The sequence below is a fragment of the Seriola lalandi genome, unplaced genomic scaffold, assembly GCF_002814215.2.
Source record: "Seriola lalandi dorsalis isolate HSWRI2012SDOR001 ecotype SW California unplaced genomic scaffold, Sedor1 jcf7180002054692, whole genome shotgun sequence".
Classification (NCBI taxonomy): domain Eukaryota; kingdom Metazoa; phylum Chordata; class Actinopteri; order Carangiformes; family Carangidae; genus Seriola; species Seriola lalandi.
The window spans coordinates 1,087,839-1,110,458 of NW_019525245.1; the positions used below are offsets into that span (position 1 = coordinate 1,087,839).

At 40.6% G+C, this 22,620-nt stretch overlaps 1 protein-coding gene across 6 annotated transcripts in view; it reads right to left on the bottom strand.

Annotated features, from left to right (window-relative positions):
- LOC111667746 (inositol 1,4,5-trisphosphate-gated calcium channel ITPR1) overlaps window positions 1-22,620 on the bottom strand; it is a 67,768-nt gene that overhangs the window by 42,022 nt on the left and 3,126 nt on the right. For all 6 annotated transcript variants that reach the window (XR_015438313.1, XM_087178636.1, XM_087178634.1 and 3 more), the window contains exons 3-21: window positions 21,476-21,546; window positions 10,401-10,510; window positions 9,672-9,758; window positions 8,930-9,088; window positions 7,974-8,072; window positions 7,158-7,241; window positions 6,395-6,541; window positions 6,164-6,259; window positions 5,768-5,812; window positions 4,419-4,573; window positions 3,235-3,334; window positions 2,732-2,892; window positions 2,493-2,634; window positions 2,172-2,330; window positions 1,781-1,953; window positions 1,199-1,318; window positions 741-935; window positions 335-586; window positions 96-237 (exon numbers count right to left, since the gene is read on the bottom strand). Coding sequence is in view for 5 of the 6 variants with exons in the window: in XM_087178636.1 (XP_087034762.1) it covers window positions 96-237; window positions 335-586; window positions 741-935; window positions 1,199-1,318; window positions 1,781-1,953; window positions 2,172-2,330; window positions 2,493-2,634; window positions 2,732-2,892; window positions 3,235-3,334; window positions 4,419-4,573; window positions 5,768-5,812; window positions 6,164-6,259; window positions 6,395-6,541; window positions 7,158-7,241; window positions 7,974-8,072; window positions 8,930-9,088; window positions 9,672-9,758; window positions 10,401-10,510; window positions 21,476-21,546 (2,497 nt within the window). In the remaining variant the exon portion in view is untranslated. The remainder of the gene's footprint in view (window positions 1-95; window positions 238-334; window positions 587-740; window positions 936-1,198; window positions 1,319-1,780; window positions 1,954-2,171; window positions 2,331-2,492; window positions 2,635-2,731; window positions 2,893-3,234; window positions 3,335-4,418; window positions 4,574-5,767; window positions 5,813-6,163; window positions 6,260-6,394; window positions 6,542-7,157; window positions 7,242-7,973; window positions 8,073-8,929; window positions 9,089-9,671; window positions 9,759-10,400; window positions 10,511-21,475; window positions 21,547-22,620) is intronic.

Sequence of the window (22,620 nt, forward strand, 5' to 3'; positions counted from 1 at the left end):
CGATGAATGCATTAAATTGGTTTGCCAATGTCAGCCTTATAATGTGACGACTATGATGTGACTGGGATGATATGTACAGAGTGAGTCTGACTGACCTCAAATGTGAGCTTGTTCTTCTCTTTGTCCGCAAAGGGGAAGCTCTGACATACCACATCTCTCAGGTAGTTCTCCACAAACTCCATCGTCTGCGAGAATCGCTCCTTAATTTCATCTTTGGATGTTCCATCATTGTCGTAGCTACAGCAACACACAAAAACAACAAGAAGAAAAGTTGCTCAATACACAAGAGAGATATTCTACAATGAACATGTGGTAAATTTGTCCATCTGCTCACTCGTCAATGGCGATCTCTGAGGGGATCTCGGACCAGAGTCGTGCGTATTTGACAGGCGTAACCTGCTCCTGGGGGTCACGGTCTACGTGCATGTGCAGCATCATGCGACAGAAGGAGGCTCGCAGGTCATAGGGCAGGTCTTCGTCCGACATGCACCGCAAGATCAGGTCCACGTCCAGCTGGCCAGAGATCTTGTTGATCGCCAAATACTGGCGGTCCAGACACATTCTGGCAAACAGGTTCAGCTGGTACCTGTGGTGATATACACAGACTCAGGCAAGTTGTTTTACCCTCACGGGTGATCCATACAGTCATCAGCACCATAAGCTGACTCAGATAGGCGACTATCGTTATCTCCTTTATCTCAAACAACCACATGGAAAAACAAAGTCCAGTATCCTCTTACCTGTAGTAACTGATCACCTCCTGGTCCTCCTTCTGGCCCTCCTTTGCATCCTGGGCCAGCTCCCTGATGCTTTTACTGCGGATCTCTTTATTGCTGTCCTTCCAGAACAACCACACTTCCTCCTCATCTTCCTCCGACTCAATAGAGTTCTCCCCGAGCGGCGCACCCTCGATCTCAAATCTCGATAGCACCAGTCTGCAGAAAGAGCGGGTAAAGGAGGAGAAAAAAAAACAAATACATTTTTTTGTTAAGCTGAGGGAAAACATTTGTGACAAAATTTCAACAAAAGCATTGTTTAGTATCAAGATACAGAAACTACATCTTAGAAGCTGTTAAAAAAAAAAATGTACACACCTTTACTAATACGGTGCCACCAGGACTGTAACTGACAATTATTTTCATTATTAATCTATCTATAAAACGCTATTTCCAGACCTACAGTAGTGAACAGGACTCACTTTGTTTCTATGAGGATGTCTGCGTTAGCTGGATCCAGCACTGCGTTACAGATGAGCTCCTGTGTCACAGGGATGGACTTATTCATTGACACACACAAGTCTGACAGGTAGTCCAAGAACCTGGACACACATGCACACACACACACACAAGATAAACAAAATTCAATCACCCATTTCACAAAAAAAGAAAAAAAAAAAAAAAAAAAACATTGTAAGATGAGCACCAGAGTCATGTCAGCCTGCAAAAACTGTAACAACCTTCCAGAGTGAATAATGTATCAGTGGGTCATTTCAATACACTTTTTATTTGATCACCAGGTTCAGCGATCTATGTTAAAAATAAATGCCTTATTTGTCAGTTACTGGTTATGGTAGTTTACACTGTCATGCGTGCATTCATGTGCAGAGAATATACTGTGTGATCAGGACATTGCATGTGCATTATAATCAGGGTATAAAGATGCATTTAACACATTATCATTAAAATGATAAATTATTATCAAATCATTTTATCTTTGATTCTGTCTGTTAGCCAGCTCATCGTGTACTGTACGTGGTATACAGACAGACAGGCAGACCGACCTTGGCTCTCGGTTCTTGCGGACCAGGCTAACAAACGTGTCAATCTCTGCAGCTGTGATATGTTTCTCCAGCAGCTTGCGGTTGTTATGGAGCAGAGCTGTGATAGTGTCCTCTGCCAGGACATCATAGCCGATCTGTTTCTGCATGAAGCGAAACTGTTTTGCAATATACTCCTGCAGGATAGAGAGATAACCAGTCTGAGCAAAACAAGATGATAGAGCCATTACACTAGTACACCGTAAATTGTTTTAGAGAGAGTATCTTTCACTTACTGTTAGATTTACTCAAGGAAATATGGAATGTACCTTTCTACAAACTCCAGTGGCACATACATGCCCATGTCATACAGTGCCAGTACTCGTAGGGAAGAGTTTTAGGGCTGACAAACTACCTGGTTCTTGCGGTAGTCCTGCTGAGAGTGACGTAAAACCCGGTAACACAGGCGGCAGATGTGTCTGAAGGGGGCATGACGCTGGTCAGCGAGCTCCTCCAGCCGTAACATGGGGCCATCCCCACTGTCTGTGAAGGGAGCCTGCAGCAGCTTGAAGATCTGAGTGCACAGATAAGGTTGTGACAGTTGTAACCTTACTGAAGTCACAAAGATTAAAAGACGGGGTTGAGGGGAGTTCAGTGAGGTTGAAACAAGTTCATGTTCAATGGAAAATGTCATCTACAGAGTGTGTTCAGAATGTTTGCTGTATTTAGACATCACCTGTTTGAGAATATTCTGTTCTCTCATGAGTTTCTGTCGTTCCCTGTTCGGTTTGTTGACCATGATCTCTAGAACGTCCTGCCCGTTGTTGGGAATGTCCACAACAAAGAACACCAGATCCTCCAGAAGCTTAGTAACCGCTCTGGTTGCACATGAAAACACACGGAAACACAAAGAAATAATTTGTGACTATACTGTTTCCCGTTAACAAATTGGTAAGCTGGCACCACAACGCGTACCTCCGCTCATTCTGTGTGATGGTGCCTTTTTCCAGCTTTCCAGCAATGGAGGCCAACACTTTACTGGCATCATTGGCAAAGTCAAGGTCTCTCACTTCAGCCGGGGAGACAGGCACAATGGCAAAAGCCTCTTTGTCCTCTTTGAGTGCAGATGTGCCAATCTTGAATCAGAAAAGAAATGGACAACTTTGACATCTAGTAGAGAAATGTGTGATATTTTTGAGTATTCAGAAGTGGTCTTTGGCCATGGATAATGACACTTAATATTAAATTCTAAAACACCAATGATTTCACATCAGGGAGGAGGGTTTTGCACAGGTGCTTTTTCACCTGTCAGCAGTTGGTTTAGATTTTTATTACTGGTGACTCATAAAAATCATATAATCCCAGACAGCAGCGCTTCACCTCAGCATCATGTACACACATGTGCACATGTAGTCGTGACAAAAGCTGCAACAGCTCACTAGTGATATACATGCTAATGCATATGAACTGTCACTCACACGCAGCATGACAGGTTTTTCCTCCTCCTTGTCAATTGGCTGGTTGGTGCTGTGAACCCATGTGTTGGTGCACAGGTGCCTGAGGCGCACATACGAGTTCCTGAGAACACATTTTATTCCAGTTATTACTGTTTGCATATTGTTTTCAGAAAATAAATACTGGACAGTACAGGCCGACTCGTGAAACGGGTAATGTTTGAAATGGCATATCAGCATCTTCAATTAAAGGTTTCCAATACTGCAAATAACTGCAAGCACAGAGCACTGTTCTTCTTCTTGAGCGTCCCTCAAATGTGCAAACATCCTTGCTACCAATCTATTTACATTATAAAATCAAATATAAACTCAAGCTGTCTGTACTCGTAACTCATGTTGCAAGATAGTCAGCGGCAGAATAAGTATTCAGATCTCCTACTTCAGTAAGAGCAGAAAAACTCTATTACAAGTTAAAAAAGATAATAATTGGGGTAAAAGTATACAAGGATGAACAAGAAAAAGCACTTAAAGTATTATTCTCAATTATCACACTCCTCCTCCGCAGACCCACTCATCACCTTACAAGAAGCACAACAGCTTTAACTTCAAGCTGCAGCAAGACCTGATGTGCTCACATGGACACATCACAGCTGTGTGAATTTACAACAGCTTCCTCTTCCTTGAGATACTCTAGTGAAAGTCACACCACTTCTTGTAAAATACTGTGAGCCTGTGCCATGTTTAATTTGTCACAGATGCACAAGAAATCCATATTCACTAGAAACAAGCAGAAACACATCTGCTCTCACCAACACATGCCAAAAAGCCTTATCTGTAGTTACTGCAATGTGTTAGTGTGAATATCCTCGCTTGCATCACCAGCATAAACGAGAACTCCACCAGCATAACCCCCCTAACATGAGTAACAGTAAGTCAAACACTCTCTTAAATTAACAAGCTTTAACACACACACACACACACACACACACACACACACACACACACACACACACACAAACCGTGGTTTATTGTTTTGCAACCATATGATGACAACTTAATATACAATGGAAGTTCCCTACGTGCTGTGTGGTGATCAGTGGAAAGAATGACGGACCAGGGAATAGACCATGTCCTTCTTTACAGTCATATCTGTAGTAACGGGTCTGAGCTGGAAACACTTCACCAACGTGTCGTTATGGCCTTCCTACCTGGGCACTAATGAGTCTCCCCCTCTTAAGGTGGTGGGGTCGAGCTCAAATATGGAGGAAATGTCATTTCCATCAGGAACAGACACAAGGGTGTACATGACTTTGTCCTGGACATTTCTCAAACGGGCTCTTAAGGCTTCTTGCTCTGAGTCCAGCTGGAGGGAAAGGTCAAAAAACACAGTCTGATTAGAAATTTCCATCATGAAAAAACCTGTGTGTGTGTGTGTGTGTGTGTGTGTGTGTGTGTGTGTGTGTGTCAGGATCACCAGGGGTCAGGTATGTCACTGAGAAGGTTAACAATAATTACCGTGGAGAGATTTCTAGTAGCTAACTCAAGACAGGGAGGATGAAATGCAGCGGATGAGGGGATTTCTGTAATGGAGCACAACTAGTCTTTTCTTTTGTTAGTTGAATTTTCCAAGTTAACTGTCACAGTGTTAATTCAATAAGCCAATAATGGTCGGCAGAAAAGACAAATGACAAACCGACTTCATCAAATCAGTCTTAGCTTCAAGTAGATTTCTAGACTAGACAAAATTAAGAAAATATCTTGGTTAAGTTAGTTAGGCACTTCTATTTTCTTAATTTTGAGTCCTGTTTGCAAAAGGACTCAACTATAATGAAAATAGTCAGAACAATAACCTGGGGTGGTTTTCTTTTGCCCAGGACCTCTGCCATACTCCACCTTATTTGGGTATATTTTTTTATATTTTTAGGTTTATTTTACTATGATTATGATTATTTTACTGTAGTAGCAAGGCAGTAAGCTTAGGAGCAGGCTGACTGAGAGCCAGTTCCCTTGTCACTGGCACCTGGTGAGCAGATGTGAACACCTTCATAGTGAAAGCCACAGTCTGTTCATTGAGCAATGGGAGCAAAGGACTGATGCGCCATAACTGAAAGATGCATTCACAGTGCAAGGCTGCCATCTGCTGGTCACTGAAATGTAATTCCTTCTCACTCACAGTAAATACTACTACTGTAAAGTATAATGTATGGTATATAACAAGTGACATGTTGTCTCCAAAGTCACAAACTCACAGTCTGGGAAAAAACAATGCAGGGTGTCATCTGGGAGTTTGTTTGTGGGCGGTTGAAGCCATAGTTCAGAGAATTTACCAAGGAGTTTACAAGTAACATTGTAGATACTGTTACTATTGTTTCTAGCGGTTTACCACACCTGGCTTTACCACAGTAGTTAAATATTGTTGTTGTATTGAAGATAATGAATACATTCTGAAAAGTCATTTATTCAACACTTCTTGGAGATATATTACATTTTATAGGGTTTTATATATATATATATATATATATATATGCAGACCAGTCTTTCAGCTTGGTTTACTTACTGAAGAGCGGGACTCCAGACACTCCTCTTCATACTCTGGATTCACCTGCAAAAACGCAAAGTGGTTCACCTCCTGTAATGAAAAGCTAGTCTCGATATTGTCTGGAGTTCATGTGACACCATCATTTAGTCTAAATGACAGTTTTCTTTGTCTTAAAAGCTGCTTCACAGTTAAGTAACTGTGTGAAATAAACAGTGAATATTCTATTCTGCCTCTTTTTCTCAACATTTCTTTCAATGTAAAGACCATAAGCAGCATCGATTGTTCCTAAAATTTATCTATATACTGTATAGTGGGATCCCATTCAAGTGAATATACAATATAATGATATAAATGTATTTGGTTAAATCGATTTGATTGATTTTTGCCTTGTTCCAGTGTCTGCGGTGGACTAACCTCTGCAGCCAGATAGTGTCCAGTGGCCAAGTGTTTGAACCTGAACAGGCTGTTCCAGTATCCTGCCCCCCCTCGACACGGATCATGCTGCACAACCTGATACCGGAGCACACAGCGGAAAAATGTTACACCAGCGCTGATATAAGGAAGTGCTGGGAAACACACTCGCAGTTTTTATGTTTACTGCTGTACACAATCAGCAAAACCAACTCCAAAAATATTCCTCCTCACCTCGATCTCCCATAGGGCTTTGCTGCTTGTTGCCGAGGTAGCTGACTGCCGTCCAGTAGTGCGAAGAAAAACATATTGTTTTCTTCTGTGATCATCACATGTGAGGAATTTCTCCTGTTCTGCATGAAATAGACGTACCACATCGCCCTGGAAAGAAGAAGAAGAAGAACATTTGTTACTGTCAGTATTCACCTTAAAACCAACTTATAAGTCTGAGGCATTCATTTTAAAAAGCTAATATTTATTCTAGCAGGTCTACAGCATGTTTCATATTCCACAGAATACATTCCCTGTAATAAAGCAGAACCTATTCTAATTGATATTCACTCCCCACTGAAAGTTACACGTTTGTAGACAATCAATGTGGACTGACACCAGTTTCACTCGCTCGATTAATAGCTAAAGATTAGTTTGGTACATTCACAGTTTTTGTCACACACTTTGGAGGAGCACTTTGGCTGCTGCAGTTAGCGTAACAAGCTGCTGAATAACCAATAAAACAGTCTCATTTGTAAACACTCAGCTCTTAATGAGGGCCATTAAGCAGCACCTGCAGATGGAAAAACTTTTTTTTTTTCATTGAGACAAAATGGCAAGTAAGTTCTTTCATGACTGATTTCAGTTGTGCTGTATTGGACCTACTTTATCTGAGAAAAAAGACATCTCTATCTGTTGTAGTGACTATAAAATGTGGCATGTAATGCTCTACTGAACAGATAGGTCTGTATATAATGTGTTTGATGGTAGCTGCTGTGAGACAAACCCCTTTAAGGATGATCTCCTGATTGTCGCTCCACTTCATGAACAAGACAATCTTCCAGCTGGTGTTACAGTTGACCGAGTTCACCTGAAAAACATACAAACAATTTGACGTGACTGTAGCTACGATCTCCTGGCAGCGTTCCTGCACAGTGGGAACATTGACACAACACTGCAAAAGTTCAAGGGATGGCTTTGTGTTTGTGGAGATTAACGCTTTTCCTCATCCTGTAAACGCACATTAAGTTACTCATGACTCTTCTTTATAAACTGTTCTACACATCAATGTCTTGTCTAACTCGACTAAATATGAATTTAAGTACATATTTATAGTATTTATTATGCATATTCATTAAGAACTTAAGACTTTTTCCATGCACAATAACTAAGGCAGCAGAAACAGTAATTTAACAACTACAGTGTTAGGATTGACTACTGCATGTCAATCCAGAACTGAAAAGATTTGTATCTTGGTTCCTTTGCTACTTGATGACATGCATCATTTTTAGCTTATATTCTTACCATGTGACATATGTCACTGTTGGTAAACAGGAAAAATGTGTAATGTTGTTAAGTAACCCAGAGCAGTCTAGTGTTATGAGAGAGAAACAATCCACCAGATGCTGTGTTAGCGTTAGCCTGCTGCTTAACTGTGCTGAATCAGGAGGACAGAGGAACAATCCCTTACTGTTTCTTATCAGGTAGCTAATAACCAAGCAGAGATTATGAGGAAAAAGAAGCTATAATTAGATTCTGAACAGCAGAAACTCCCACAGAAGCATCTAAGGAGTGAAGATGAGTTGCAGTGGCTCAGCCAAACCTCATTGCATCCTGGATTGTCCACGAGCTGGTGTGTGCTGGCATGGAGTGGCTGACCAGCGTTCACAGGGTTCAGCACCACTTTGTCCCCGATCACCACCTGCCATCACAAAATGAAACACAAAAATGTGAAACATAAAAGAACAAACGTTATACTTTGTAGTTCTGGCACAAGCAGAGCAGCTGTGTAAGGTGGGGATTAGGTGGAACGGCAGGAAGCCATCAGGACCCTGATGTTTCATGAAAACACTCTCGTCTAGTGCATTTTATTTTACTGAGTTTTACTTAAGTGTATTCAATGATTTATTTCAAAAGATTTACTTTTATTTAGGCAGTGGGTACTGAAAGGAAGCACCAAATGTACATCTTCTCTAAGGACACTGCAACACATTCATCATATACGCAAGTTTGAATCTCTGACATGCATGTAGGCAATAATAAGTGAACCTCAGTATCCATCCGCATGTCATTGTCTTCTCACTATTTTCAGCAGGTAAGGACTGACCCAAGTTTTATTTTTATGCTGGGCCTGCTGCTTAGGCCTCACGCCATACCTACTTTGAGAAGAGCTTAGTAGAAAGGCTCGGCCTCTGCCATGGTTCATTTTGTCCTTGGGCACCGGCCCACTACTTCCTGCTGCAGGGAAGAAGAGCGGTTGCCAACAAGAGCTTTGTGACCAGGTAAACACCAATTGGGTGTTGGCACAGCTCCATCCGGGGATAGATGTGATTGGATACATGCCTCAGAATGAGGATCAGGATGGCAAAGAAGACCTCTGCCCTCGGTGTCTGCACCTTGATCCTGCAGTCTTGACCTTATAGTACTAATTTACTACTGTAAGTGCAAATTAGTAACCATGCTATAATAAAAAGAAATAACATCAGCAATTCTATTTTGAATGACAAATACAGTATGGCATACCCACAATGCACCATACTTATACAAATGATGACTCACGCTGTCCCCAATTGAGCGTAGTTTGTAGAAGGGCTGTATGTAAAACCAGGAGCCCTCATTTCCAGCAGTGTCTAACATCACCCTCATGGCATTCTTCTCTAGGAGCGCGGGCAGACGTTTGTTCACCGTCAGGTATTTATTGCTCTTTAGGTGGAGGAGCTGAGCAGAGACAATATACAGTGGAAGACAAGACACGTAAATTCATTAGACACACTGAAATGTAACGTGAGGAAGAAGTGCTGCTGATGGTGTGCTGACTACAAGAAAGCAGCTTGTATTCGAGACGCCTGCTAAGTAGTGTCATTCTGTGATGAGTCACAGCGATTTCACTGAAATTCATCTTCTTACTATATATACTGTGGGCGGTTTATTGATTTTTGTGGTTTATATAATGAGTGTGCATATGTGTGCACGTGCTTGTTGTGAAGTTTAGCTGCTTTTGTTTCATTATTAGTGTGTCTTAGGAGGCAGCTTCAAGTATTCTCTGTTCAGGATGTATTAGAGGGTATACTTTATCATATGTATTTCATTTGTTGGGACGGTAATACTGGTTTGCTTTTATTTAAGAGTTAATATTGGGGAACATGCTAAAGGTGCACTTAGGCTGAGGTGTTTGAGAATTTCCTCAAATCGCTGGCATATTTCAGGGTAATCTCATTTTAATCAAAAACTCTGTGGTAGTCTCAACAAAGTTTATCAGAATAAATACCAAGCAGATGATTTTTACATCTGAAAAACAAACCTGAATAACATTCCCGTACTGAATTACTGTTCCAAGTAGTTTTTTGTTTTCAGAGTCGTTCTGCTTCTTCTCCAGGTCAGCTGCATGCTGTGAAGCAACAGACACATAAAAGAGGTGTGTTTTAAAAAATGAAAACAGAACACCTCACACAACAATTTTCACTGATACCACTTAAACACAGTCATTTGGTGAGAAGTAATCTGATTGGTTTGCTGGGCAACAGAGTAGTAATGTTCTCAGCCAAAAGAAATTACACTTCAACAGAGGAGCTTCAACTGAAAACTCTGGCTCACATCTCCATAGAAACGAACAAGAGATTGTAATCTTCCATTTTATGACTGTGTGGCCAGATAGCAGATTGCTTTAAATGGTATTGCACCACAGCAGAAAGAGAGAAAGGAGAGTGTAGAGGGCAGAAAGGTAGGACAGTAGGAGTGAAATGTCTATAAAAGGACTTTAAAATTCTACCTCAGAAAATATACATAATCCCTTTGAAACCTGCTGTTAAGCTGTGCACAGCATCAACATTTCTTTACATTCACTTTGCAGCCATGCTTTCACTTTCATCCAAATTGAAACTACAAAATGAAAATGTAAACTTTTGAAGAAGTTCGCCTTCCCTATCTCTGTTCTCTTTCTTCACCCTGCGAGCCTCGAGGACAGGTCTGTGTGTATCGCTCTGGTCCGTGGTGACTTGCCGGGAGGTGATTATGTCGTCACTTGACTTACATGGAGCTTGTTGAGGAGCACTGTGTCGGTGTTCCCTCCAGGCTTCGCTGCTTTCCAGAACTGCTTCTGGGCTGAGTAGCGGTTCATAGGGCACAGTCTGAAAAGACAGTCTGCACAGAGAGACAGAGACAGAAATAAATACAGACAAAGATTCATCTATAGATATGGAGATATGTGGAGAGAGAGAGAGAAAGAAAGACACACTGTAGAGGCAAACAGACAGATGTTCACATAGATTGGTGCATACAGAGAGACAGAGAGTCAGAGAGAAAAAAAAAGAGACATAAACAGACATAGAAAGATACAGTGCCAAGAAAGAGTAAGAGAACCGTTTGGGATTACTTCCATTTATGTATACATTTGTCCTAAAATATGGTCAGATCTTCATCCAAGTTACAATTATGAACAAATACAATCTATTCTAACTAATAACACACACACGATTGTATTGTAAACATCAAACATTCACAGTTTAGGTTGGAATGAGATGTTACCCCCCTCAGCTAATGACACTAACAAAAGCTAATAAGAGTCAGGAGTTATCAAACCTGCAGTCCCATCAATGAAACCAGATTGGAAGTGTGGCTTCGAGCTACTTAATGAATTATAAAAAACACTCAAACAGTTTCAGTTTGCTGTTCACAAGAAACATCTGCTGATGTGAAACATCCCTTGCAAAAAAAAAAAAGATCTCATAAGATTTTGGATCAAGAATCGTTAATTTGCATAAAGCTGAAGCGATCACAAAGTCATCTCAAAGATTTTAGATATTCATCAGTGCACAGTTTGACAAACTGTCTATAAATGGAAAAGTTTTAGCTCTGCGGCTACTCTCCCTGGAAGTGAGCGTCCAGCTAAGACGACTCCAAAGGCAAAAGGCAGAATGATCAGAAATCTGAAAGAACCTCAGAGAAACAGCTAAAGGCTCGAAGGAATCGATCGAGCTGGTTAACATCTCTGCATATGGTGTTCTGCCATGGACACTACGGAGGAAGCTCTCCAAAAAAAACTTTGCCTGCATCCCTGAAGTTTGCCAAAGAGCAGCTCCACACTCACAACACTATTGGGAAAAATGTTTTATTGATTGAGGAAACTATGGTTGAATTGTCTGGGGAGAATATGCAGCACTATGTATGTCAACATTAAAACATCATCCCAAAGGTAAAGTACAGTGGAGGGAGCATCATGATTTGGGGCTTTGCAGCCTCGGGGCCTGGACAGCTCGCCATCATCACGGGGAAAATGGATTCCCAAGTTTATCAAGGTATCTTACAGGATGATGACAGTGGGGCTGTAAACCTGCTGCAGCTTAGTAGAAACTGGGCGATGCAGCAGGACAATGAGCCTAAATATCACAAGTAAATCTACAACAGAAGATCCACCTGTTGGAGTGGAGATGCTGTGGAATGACATGAAGAGAAATATCATCCCTAAAAGAGATATCTTAAGAATATGTCCCAGCTGAAGCAGTTCTACAAGGAAGACTGGTTGAAATTCCTCCTGAACATTGAGCCGCTCTGATCAGCAGCTACTGGAAGAGCTCGTTTCACATTATTGGTGTCAAAGGAGGTTCGACCAGTCATTAAATTCAGTTCACCTACTATTTCCACCAGCATTGCGAATGTTGAATGGCTGTGCTCAATAAAGACACAAAAGATAAGAATTGTCCGTGTTATTACGTTAGGCAAACTGTGTTTGCCCACATTTGTGATTGAGATGAAGATCAAATCACATTTTATGACCAATTCACACAGAAAGGTCATTCCCCTACACTGTAAATACTTACACAATATATGGAAATATATTAATACGCTCTGAGTGAAACCTGGAGAGGACTGCACTACAGTGTGGGAAACACGTCACAGCCACAGCTAAACATAAAACCAACAGACACTAAAGGTCTGAGTTTCTAAAACAAGTTGAAAGAAAACATTAAAAAAAACACACAAAACCCACAGTTTAACAAAAGATTTTTTTTTTTTTTTTTTTTTAAATACATGATAGGATTAACTGAATAAATGACACCTTTTTGACATGTCCGGTGATATATTCAAAGACTTGAGGAGCAAAAAATATAAACACACACTGTTTCCACGCACTCCTCTCTGAGCATCTGTGTGTGCTTGCACTTCAAACACAGATTCATAATTGTCCTGAATGAAGATCAAAGGCCTTTGTCAGTTTCAAGGAGGAGTGATGAGGGACAGGAAAGCATGTATATATGTGTGTGCGTGTCTGTGTGTGTGTGTGTGTTGTGACAGAGCAATAAGTTGCGGTCAGTCAGAGTCAGTGTTTGTAACCACAGCAACAATGAGACGCTACTGTCGTCAGCAGACTCTGATTGTGCTGCTCATTTTCATAGATAGTGTAGAAACTCGACAGGAGGGGAAAAAAACAGCCCCTCCATTTGCATGTGGATACAATTTTAGCATGACAGAGTTCCTCTTTAGTCCCAGAAGAGTTCCTCTTCTGTGACAAGCTGCACAACGACTGCAACTGAAGCACACACAGACTTTTACAGTCACCGAAAGCTCAGTTTTCAGTAAACCAATACGCATGAGCTAGTGTGACAAATTTCCCTACAGAGTTAATCTTCTGTCCACCAGCAACTCCTCCCTCCATGTCCTGGCTTTCCTCTGGCTTCACCTCTCATCAGACCGAAGCTCTCTTCTGAGAAGGCGAAAAGAGGAAAAAAAAGAAAAATCTGTCCATCCTTCCCTCATTCTCTCTCTCTCTCTTTCTCCCCTCCTGCTATAGCCACAGTAACATGACCAAATAAGGCCAGCCAAGAGAAGGGGAGTGGGATGACAGAGGGAGAGAGAAGAGGGTGGGGACTCCCTATCTTCCCCCCTCGATATTCTATCATCCCTCCTTCTCTTTCTGAATTCCTCTAACCATTTCATGCACTATTCTCTCCCTCAGAGTTAATGGTCTCTATCTCCCAAATCTTCCTCTTGCCCCCCCTCAACCCCTCACATCAGATATGGTTTACTTTAGCTTGACCCAAAATACGGTTAGAAAAGCAAAGAAAAGGAAGTGAAAGAAAAGTGTGGACAACAGGAAGTAAAGAGAGTAAAAGAATGTGAATCAGACAAAGACAGAGAGAGAGAGAGAGAGAGGGAGAGAGAGGGAGGGAGGACAGAGAGATGGTGAGACCTTGAGCTATTCGCTGCTGTAAATTGAGTAAATGTGTATTTCTGTTCACACAAGTACATACAAATAAAAAGTTGTTAAGTTCACACCGGAACTGGATCGAGCTTGCAAGTGTAAAAGCCAACTGACAATGAACACACGTCGACTGGAAGCTCCTGTCTGACGAGTGAGCTGCCCTATAATTTGATACAGCCATTTTACAAGTAATCTCAACTCACAATCACAACATGTAAATATGAGTGTCATGTGTGACAGATGATCAGCTCGCATTGGTTTGCCTTTAATCACAGTCAGCTGGGAAACATGTCAGTTCAGTAATACTGATATCTGGAGTGAGGATTCCTTGTTGGGTCACTGTGCAGGAGAAGTGGTGGGACTAGTCCAGAGGGTAGAAAACTCAGTGATTCATTAACATCCCTGCAACTGAAAACACTCTTTTACAACTGGAACCCCCGCTGCATACATGTGACTTTATTCAGCTCTCAAATATCTATTTGAAGTCAGAAACAAAACTATCTTTGATACTGGCTGCCCCATGTACACTAACCTAATATAATGTAGCATGCTGGTAAGAAAAACAAAAAAGATAAATACACTGAAATATCACCTTTAGCTGCCAGCAGGTTTTTTCAAGTCACAAGCTTTATATGCAAAATGCAAGCCAAATGAAAGTCCCTCAGTTCTCTGAATGTTGACTATTAAAATAAAAGTGGACTAGCACATTTTTCTCAAAACTGTGTTTATAGTATTTTTACAGTGCTAATATAAAGTCCTTCCATTGCATAAGCCTAAAAACTAAGCCTTTAAAGCCAAGGTGGACATTTATTCCTTTTCTGGCCAAGAGTTAGAAAAGAAGACCAACATCACTCTCATGTCTGTTAGTTAAATATGAAGCTACAGCCAATAGCCACTTAGCTTATCTTAGCACTTGGACTGGAAACAAGGGGAAACACTAAGCCTGGCCCTGTCTGAGGGTAACAAAATCCACTTTCCAGCACCTGTAAAGCTCATTAATTAACATTTTATGTATTGTTTGTTTAATTTATGCAAAAAAATGTATTTGAAGTATTTGCTAGGCAACTAATGTACTTTACAAGTGCAAGAACACCTTCACCTTCAGGTAAGGTTTCTCAAAGTGTGGTTATGGAAGGCAGCTTTGTTTTTGTTTTGTTTTTTATTGTTTTGTGGTTGAACTTCAGACTCAAATGTTTTGATTTCAAAATTTCAATTCAGTCCAATGTTTTAGGAGGTCAAGTCTCTAGTCCTCATTTTGTGCTACTTAATCTAAATTTCAAGCCTCTAACTACAGATACAATCATTACGTGTAGGACCATGACTAGATTCACATTTGGGAAAGTGATGCACTGTAGCTTACGCTTGACTAGACAGGACATTGACCCTTTACTGGTCAGTATACTGAAAAAAAGCAACCCTACAAAATGTGCAAACACGTGTGTACAACATGTGCGGTGTATATGCAGTGTTAGGCCTGAAGAGCTTCATAATGACAGCATGTTAAATGATGCATGTTAAAAAGGTATCATGCCTCAACAAAAATGATCAAACAAGATCGCTCTGTCTCTCACATACGCACACACACTGTTGAGAGAACAGCTGACTCAGAGCTGTGGAAAATGGTGTTAGATTCTGGCACCACCTTTAAGCAAATCTACCGTGTCTTGGTACTAATCACATGCAAGAAGTCACTAAAGGGGGGGCCTCTGACTTTTGTCTGTGCCTATTGTCTGTCCCTTGGAGTGGGTACAGACAATAGTTCTGGGGGATTCAACGCTCATGAGGGCAATGATGGACCTGCCTTAACTGAACCCAAGAGGTGTTTAGTTGTTGGACTTCTGTGCTTGCCATGGATTGGTCATAACAAACACCATGTTCAAACATAAGGTGGTTCATAAGTATACTTGGTACCAGAACACCTTAGGCCTAAGATCAATGTTTAACAAGCGGAAGAAGGAGACCTTTCAGGCCTGGCTGGCCCAGGGGTCTCCTGAAGCAGCAGACAAGCAGCGGCAGGCCAAAGCGCTGCGGCTGCGGCTGCGGCTGCGGCTGCGGCTGCGGCTGCGGCACTGATGCTGAAACCCGGGTGTGGGATGAGTTTGGGTCTGGGAACACCTCGTAATCCCCCAGGAGGAGCTGGAAAACGTTGCTATGGAGAGAGACGTCTGGACTACTTTGCCTGCCCTGCTGGCACTGCGACCCGACCTCGGATAAGCAGCAGAAAAATGGATGGATGGATTCAAACATACCTGGAGGAGAGCTTTAAATGATTTTTGTGGACCTTGTCTATTTATGTGTTGGAATATCAATGGTGTTATGCATACTATGAGTGGTTTTCTCAAGGGCAACAGAGAGAAAACAAACACCAGCTCTTTAGGCATGAACAGTCTGATAAAAAGTTAATTTAGTCATTAACAAACTTCCCCAGATTCAAGAAGATAAACTGGAAGATGATTATAGCCCCGCCAACCATAAAAAGTATGAAATGCTATAAAGCCAACAGAGAGGACTTACTTTTAAGGAAGTTTTATCAGTGCAGCTTTGATAGTGTAAGAAAAGCAACAACATAAGCAGCCTTCAGTTTGATGTACTGTACATAAACACAAAGCTACATAATTTACAATGGTACAATGGCAGAACTAGTAAAGACTAAAACTCAAATTTCCACTTCATCTCCTCTACATTCTCTGTTGTCTGTCATAAAGCACATCATGTGAGAAAAATCCTGACATGTCCACATCACAAAGAAGTCATCTGTGTTTAAACACAAACAGGGACGTGATTAGACAATACCTAGAATTACCTAGAAACAAACATTGCACAATACTTCTTATATTCTGTGTCAAATCAAAAATATCCTCAAAGATCTGGCTTGTATAAACTGCTATTCGCTCCAAGGTTCTTATCCTGTTGGAGAAATTATAGAGGAAGCAACTAATCCCTTGCAGTGCATTTAAGACAATAAATGGGCCGACCAACAACAGCTTCCCTTGACTGTTTCCTGCAAGACCTCTTCTCCCTCATAAGACAGGAAAGCAATACATGCGGTTATTAGGAGAGGAAGGGACTAAAGACAGAATGGTTCCTGGTGTTTATCTCAGATGAACCACCCAGTTAGTCTGCAGTGTGTCTCTGACAGCGGCAGTGGTTAGCATGGGTAGACAACAGATTTGTGGTGGTAAGGAGTTAATGCTCTAAAATGAGGTATAAATGTTCACTGTGCATCCACAAGTAAAACAACGTCTGAGGAAATTAAGATAGGAGACAAGATGGCAAAAAAGGTTTTTTTAAAAAGCAAACAACCCAAGAGTTACAGATATGTGAAGCCAGGAGACACTATTGCTTAAATGGTTTTCACTTGCTACTGGTTTAGCAATGGTAATGTTAGGCTACTAACAAACAAGAGGAAAAAATGGCTCTTGCTTTTTCTGTGCAAGCAGGGGATGCTCTGATACCCCCTCACTTTCTGTTTTGTTTCTGATTTCTGAGTCTGTTCCGATCCTCCTTTTTCTCCCATATACTGTAAGATGTACTTTAATCTAATTTTGTATGAGGCTTCAATATTGATCTTCCTTTTTGTCTGGGCAAGTGGGTGATGCATATCAAGTGGAGGCAAGGATAAATAAAGACCGACTTGGGCTAAAGTCAACTATGCATGTGTGATTGCGCCACGACCCTAATGATTGCCCTTACATGCTGTTTTCTGGCAAATGGTGGACATCATGTACTTCAAAAATCTGCCAATTACCAACATCCATTTACTATCCATATATGTCAATGCTACTAGGTTGCATAAAGCTTCGATATGCATTTAAAGTTTTCAGCTTTGGGAAATACTGCTTTAAATATTTTTGCAAAGTATTAGCAAATAATGGTGACTGATGATTCAGTACAGGAAAATTAAAAGAGGATGACATATGAACAAAGCACCATTCAATTTACACTGCAATTTCAACACACAACAAAAAGCACTGCCACCATAGCAACTTCAAATAAGACAAGTGGTCTGACATTCAAATGACTGAGTGATGAAGTATAAATCAGAGAGAGAGTTTTTTTTTTTTTTTTCTTTTTTTAAACTGACACAAAGCAATGTTACAGTGCTTTCTATGCCTTGGATGTTCTGACTGTAGCTCTGTGTACTCTGCTGAACTGTGTGTAGGTGTGTAATGGTATTTCAAATTCTGTCTGGGTGAAATACAAAGCAAGGCAACTGCGTCCTGATGTCTCAGCGTATGCTTACGAGTGAGAGTGTGATTGTGTGGAGGGTGCTTGTGTTTACATTGGGAGGAAATGTTAAGCATACCTCAGCAGTGACAGTATAAGGCCCGGTGGACATGACTATTCTGGCTATGTGCCCTTATATCGTCCACTTAGTGGGATTATCTCTGCACAACTGTGTTTCTCTCAAACAGCTGAGAGAGCCTCCCAAATGAGGAGGGACAGAAGAGCTTTTGTGCTGCCAAAGGACACCCAGAGGACTCAAATTAGAAGTTACCAAAGAAGTTTGGAGGAAAAAAATAAAAAATACAGATATGTAAGCACATACTGCCAGACTGTTTGTGGATGTTTGAACAAGGGAAAACGTGTTTCTTGTTTGGTTTAACAATGTTTCACACTTATAAAAGAGTTTTCTATGGCAACCTCAATTTTGTACAGCAAATAATGGCTCACAGCACTCCATTTATTTTTTAATTTTAAAGTTGTTTAGGTTATTTATCTATCTTATTTGTGATGTTGTCAGACTAACCGTGACAAATCACAGTGAGGCATTTCACCAGAAAAGGCATCAGCAGTGATTATTTTGGTATTCTATTCCATACTGATTCTAAACAGCTTTCTAGTGTTTACAGTAACGTGTCAGTGACAAAATCAACTGTACTCAAAAAACCATTGTTCCACAATGCAATATATAAAGTAAATGGAGGTGCTGCTGAGAGTTAGAAACCGTGGTGGGAAGAAGAAGAAAGATCTTGCAAAAAAAACAATAAAAAATAAAACCTTTAAAAAGACATTTAGCCTTCTCTTTGTGAAGTTTAACTGGCAGCAGTGTCCCTGTTTGATTCACATATAAAGGTGCATGTATGGCATCATTTCCCATTAGTATGAAACAATTAATTATGTTGTTTTCTTGTACACTAACTGCAAAAAAACAGTATACTGTAATTCTTCCATTGAGGACATTTTGACATGGGTTAGCGTTAGTAGGAAAAGTGCAGATGTAAATAATATTAATAATGACTGAACTCTACTTTGCTGCTTCAATTTCAGGGTCCTGGTTTTGTGCACACACTTGACATGTTACAGCAGAAAAAAAGCACAGGTGGGCAGGTGGTTCTGTTTGTGTCCCAGTGAATCTGCATGCAAAACACCAGGACCCAGGAACTGACACAGCTGGATGGAGCCATCATTCATTTTATTAATTACACATGTCACAATGACTGCTCTGGAGAAAAATGATCTATAACTAGATTTATGAAGTCATTTGCAGGTGGCAACGCCAAAATAGGTGTTGTCACTTTAAAGGGGTACTACAGCAGTTTAGCATTGCGCTTCCATGAAGCTGAAGGACTTGAGAGAAGCAGATTAAGAAGAGGGGTCGAATCACAAGCAGCAGGGTCTGAAATATCCTGACTTTTACTCCATTGTATTGTACCATCAGCCTCTTCTGGTCATGACCAGCTGGCATGGTGGAGGACTTACTGAAGCCACTTTAGCAGCACTTATAGCTTATGTTCAAGTGTGCTGTAGAGGCAACATCTCTTGAACCTAAAGCTTTAGCCACAATTTCATGTTTTCACATTGCGTTTGTGTTGCACAGATGTTGGAAAAAAGGTAAGGCAGGTAAAAATGTCTGCAACATATACAGTTTATCCTGCAATAATTAACACATTTATTTGGCAAAGGTGTCTAGTGTCCTGCAGTGGATCATATTTAGGACAGGACTCCTTCTCTGAGTGGACTGTAGCTTGTGATGCGTTTTATAAGTGAGTCGAAGGAAAACCGAGTGTGGGAGGATGGAAGTTTAAATAAGGCAAAGTGATTAGTGAAAGCCTTCCTGTATAAGTGAGCCAATAGGTGGATCCCACACTACAATCACATGTTTCCTGCCAATAATAGCCATACAAACAATTATAATTAAACAAACACAGTTTTGATCCTGAAAGAGCCAAAGCCGCATTGTTTCTCTTTGGTTCCAGACACAAGCATACTCTCCAAGTTTAGATATAACACACAGTATGCTATTAAATCAGTCTTCATCTTATGATTTTTAAGTGTGTTTATAGCAGAAAGAGATGAACACCATGATGCTAAGTCAACTGCAAAATAGATGTTTATGCTTGGTTGGGTGGTGATCATGGTTTGGATGGGAAACTGCAGTTGTTAGACAAGTACAGAGGCTGCCAGCATGTTTTTGATGCCATTTATTTCAACCTCCCTGTGTAGGTCCAGGGAATAGGGTCACTGAAACACACACAGCAACAGAGACAGAGAGAAAGAGGCTCGTCTTTCATGTTGCTGCAGGCGTGGACGTATCAGTCTGCACTCTGTGTTTATCGTGCTGACAGTGATTGTCTCTCTAGAGGGAGATAACCTGTCCTGGGACACCAGAGACCCACTGAAGAGCTGAGCCGTGTGGGTCACTGCTCACATCAAAGCTTTCTACTTTCTAAATACAGCGCACTCTTCCTTGTACCCTTGAGACAGCAGATAGCGTCGTAAAGTGTGAGTGTGTGCAAATGGAATACATGCTGTCTAACACAGATCAAAGCCGAGCTGCAGAACCTTAAAAATCAAGTTGATTAACATTGCAAAGATTTGAGAGTCTGCAAAGCAACAGTGTAAAACTAGTGATTATAAATCTGCCAATTGTTTTTTCAATTCACCAAATAATTGTCTAGTCTGGTCAGAAAATACAATTTCAAAAAGCCCTTTATTGTGTAATCAATCTGCTTGTGTTATTTAACCAACAGTCCAAAATCCAAAGATATTCAGTTTAAAATCATATAGTAGGCAGAGAAAAGCAGGAGAAGCTGGAACTTGATAATGATATTTATGCATGAAAAATGACTTAAACATCCTATCAATAATCATAAGAGTTGTTGATTATCTTTCTGTTGAAGACTAACTTATTAATCAACTAATCAGCGCTACATCTCTTGAACAAAGTATCCTTAGGTTATTCCAAAACTGTGAAACTTGATAGGAATTCTTTAACTTGAAATTTAAAACAATGCATTAAGAGGATATTCCTCATACGTAACTTCTTCAGCAATCAAACATCATTTATCTACCAAAGATCCAATAATGTTGCATTTTCAATCAAATATTTATTCAGCAGCATCAAGAAAAAATACTGCTTTTTATATTTTGTATAAGAGCCTGTAACATGTTCCACAGAAGCATTCAATAACACCCATATTCTGTGCACAATGTCAGGCAAGGCCTCTCCCCAGAGATAGAAACCTCTAGCCTGAGAACTGAGGGTCATGAGTTCTACTTCCTGTATGAGGGCTAATAATAGCGGGTTAACCCAAAGAGGCATCTCAAGGCTTTTGTTTGGAAAGCAGCTTTTCAAGTGTTGTTGTTTTCCAACAAACCAACATCAGAGCTGATTCTCTCCATCTGCCTCTACCTCCGCAGACGAGGTGTGCGAGCAAGCACACACAGCTATAAATACATGCATGGATGCAGAAGCACGTACGCGTGCGCGCAAACACACACACACCATTAACATTGTCAAAAGCAACCCTGTTTGAAGTCCAGTGGGCAGAGATATTGTGGCTGTCACCAAAGAAACACAGCATAACACATTCAGCAGAGCCCACAGTATAAACAGACAGCAGTTAGAGTGATGATGTCAGGCCTCAGGAAGACGAGAGGAGACCACTCTCACTGACTCTTACCTCTGAACTTCTTCGGAGGGTTGTTGAGGTCCCCCGCATCAGGCTGGACGACACAGCGGTCATCCACCAAGCTGTGAATATAAACACATAAAAACACTATTAATCACGCGCAAGCACTGCACAGCACACACACTGTTGGAAACCAGACGATTTGTGATCTGTGTTCTGGATATCTTGGATATGTTTTGGTGTTGTGTCTGGTTGGTGTCTGAAATCATAGGTAGATAGGTAGGTATCAATTATTCAATCAACATAACATCAATGCAACCATTTTGATGATCAATTTATTGTTTAGCTAATTTTTTTTTTTTTTTTTTTTTTAAAGCAAAAATGCCCAAGGTGGTTCCAGCTTCAGATGTGAATATTTGGTGGTTTCCTTAGTTTTCTACAATAGTAAACTGAATATCTTCGCCGTGTTGGTCGGAGCCATAATGGCTGTTTTCTGATACTTTATAGACCAAATGATAAATTGATTAATAAAGAAAATAATGCAATTTCTTTTTTTAAAGTTTTTTTTTGGGCAGTTTTTGCTTTTATTCAGACAGGGACGGTGAGAGAGTGACAGGAAAGTTGGGGAGAGAGGGGATGACAGGCAGCTAAGGCAGCTGTAAGGACCAAATTGGTACGCGCTCTACCAGTTGAGCAACCGGGCTGCCCCACAATGAAATTTTTCAGTAGTAATAATAATTTCTTTAAAAGCCCTAATCCCAACCCAATTTCTGTCTGAATTATCTTTTAATTATGTGATTAATCACTTAAAAAACTGAATATAGCCTAGCAAAATATAAAACAAAAAAAGTAAGTAAACACAGCAGTAATCTTCACAATAGAAAAGCAGGAAGTACGCTGTATAAGGTTTCGCCTATTTGCTAAATAAATTACTTAAATGATCATCTGATTATCAAAATGGCTGTTTAATGTTTCGATAATCAAATACATTTTCAGCGCGATAGTAAACCATCATAAACATACTTATTGAGATGTATTGATAGTGGTCTTTTGCTCCTGTATCTGAGTTGTTGCATGTCACATTTTTTTTATATATAATCATGTGTGTGCGCTGGTTTGGCTGTGTGTTAAAAGAAAAAGAGTTAAACACAGCCAAGAGCACTCACAACATAAACTTCTGCTCGTGTTTCCTATTT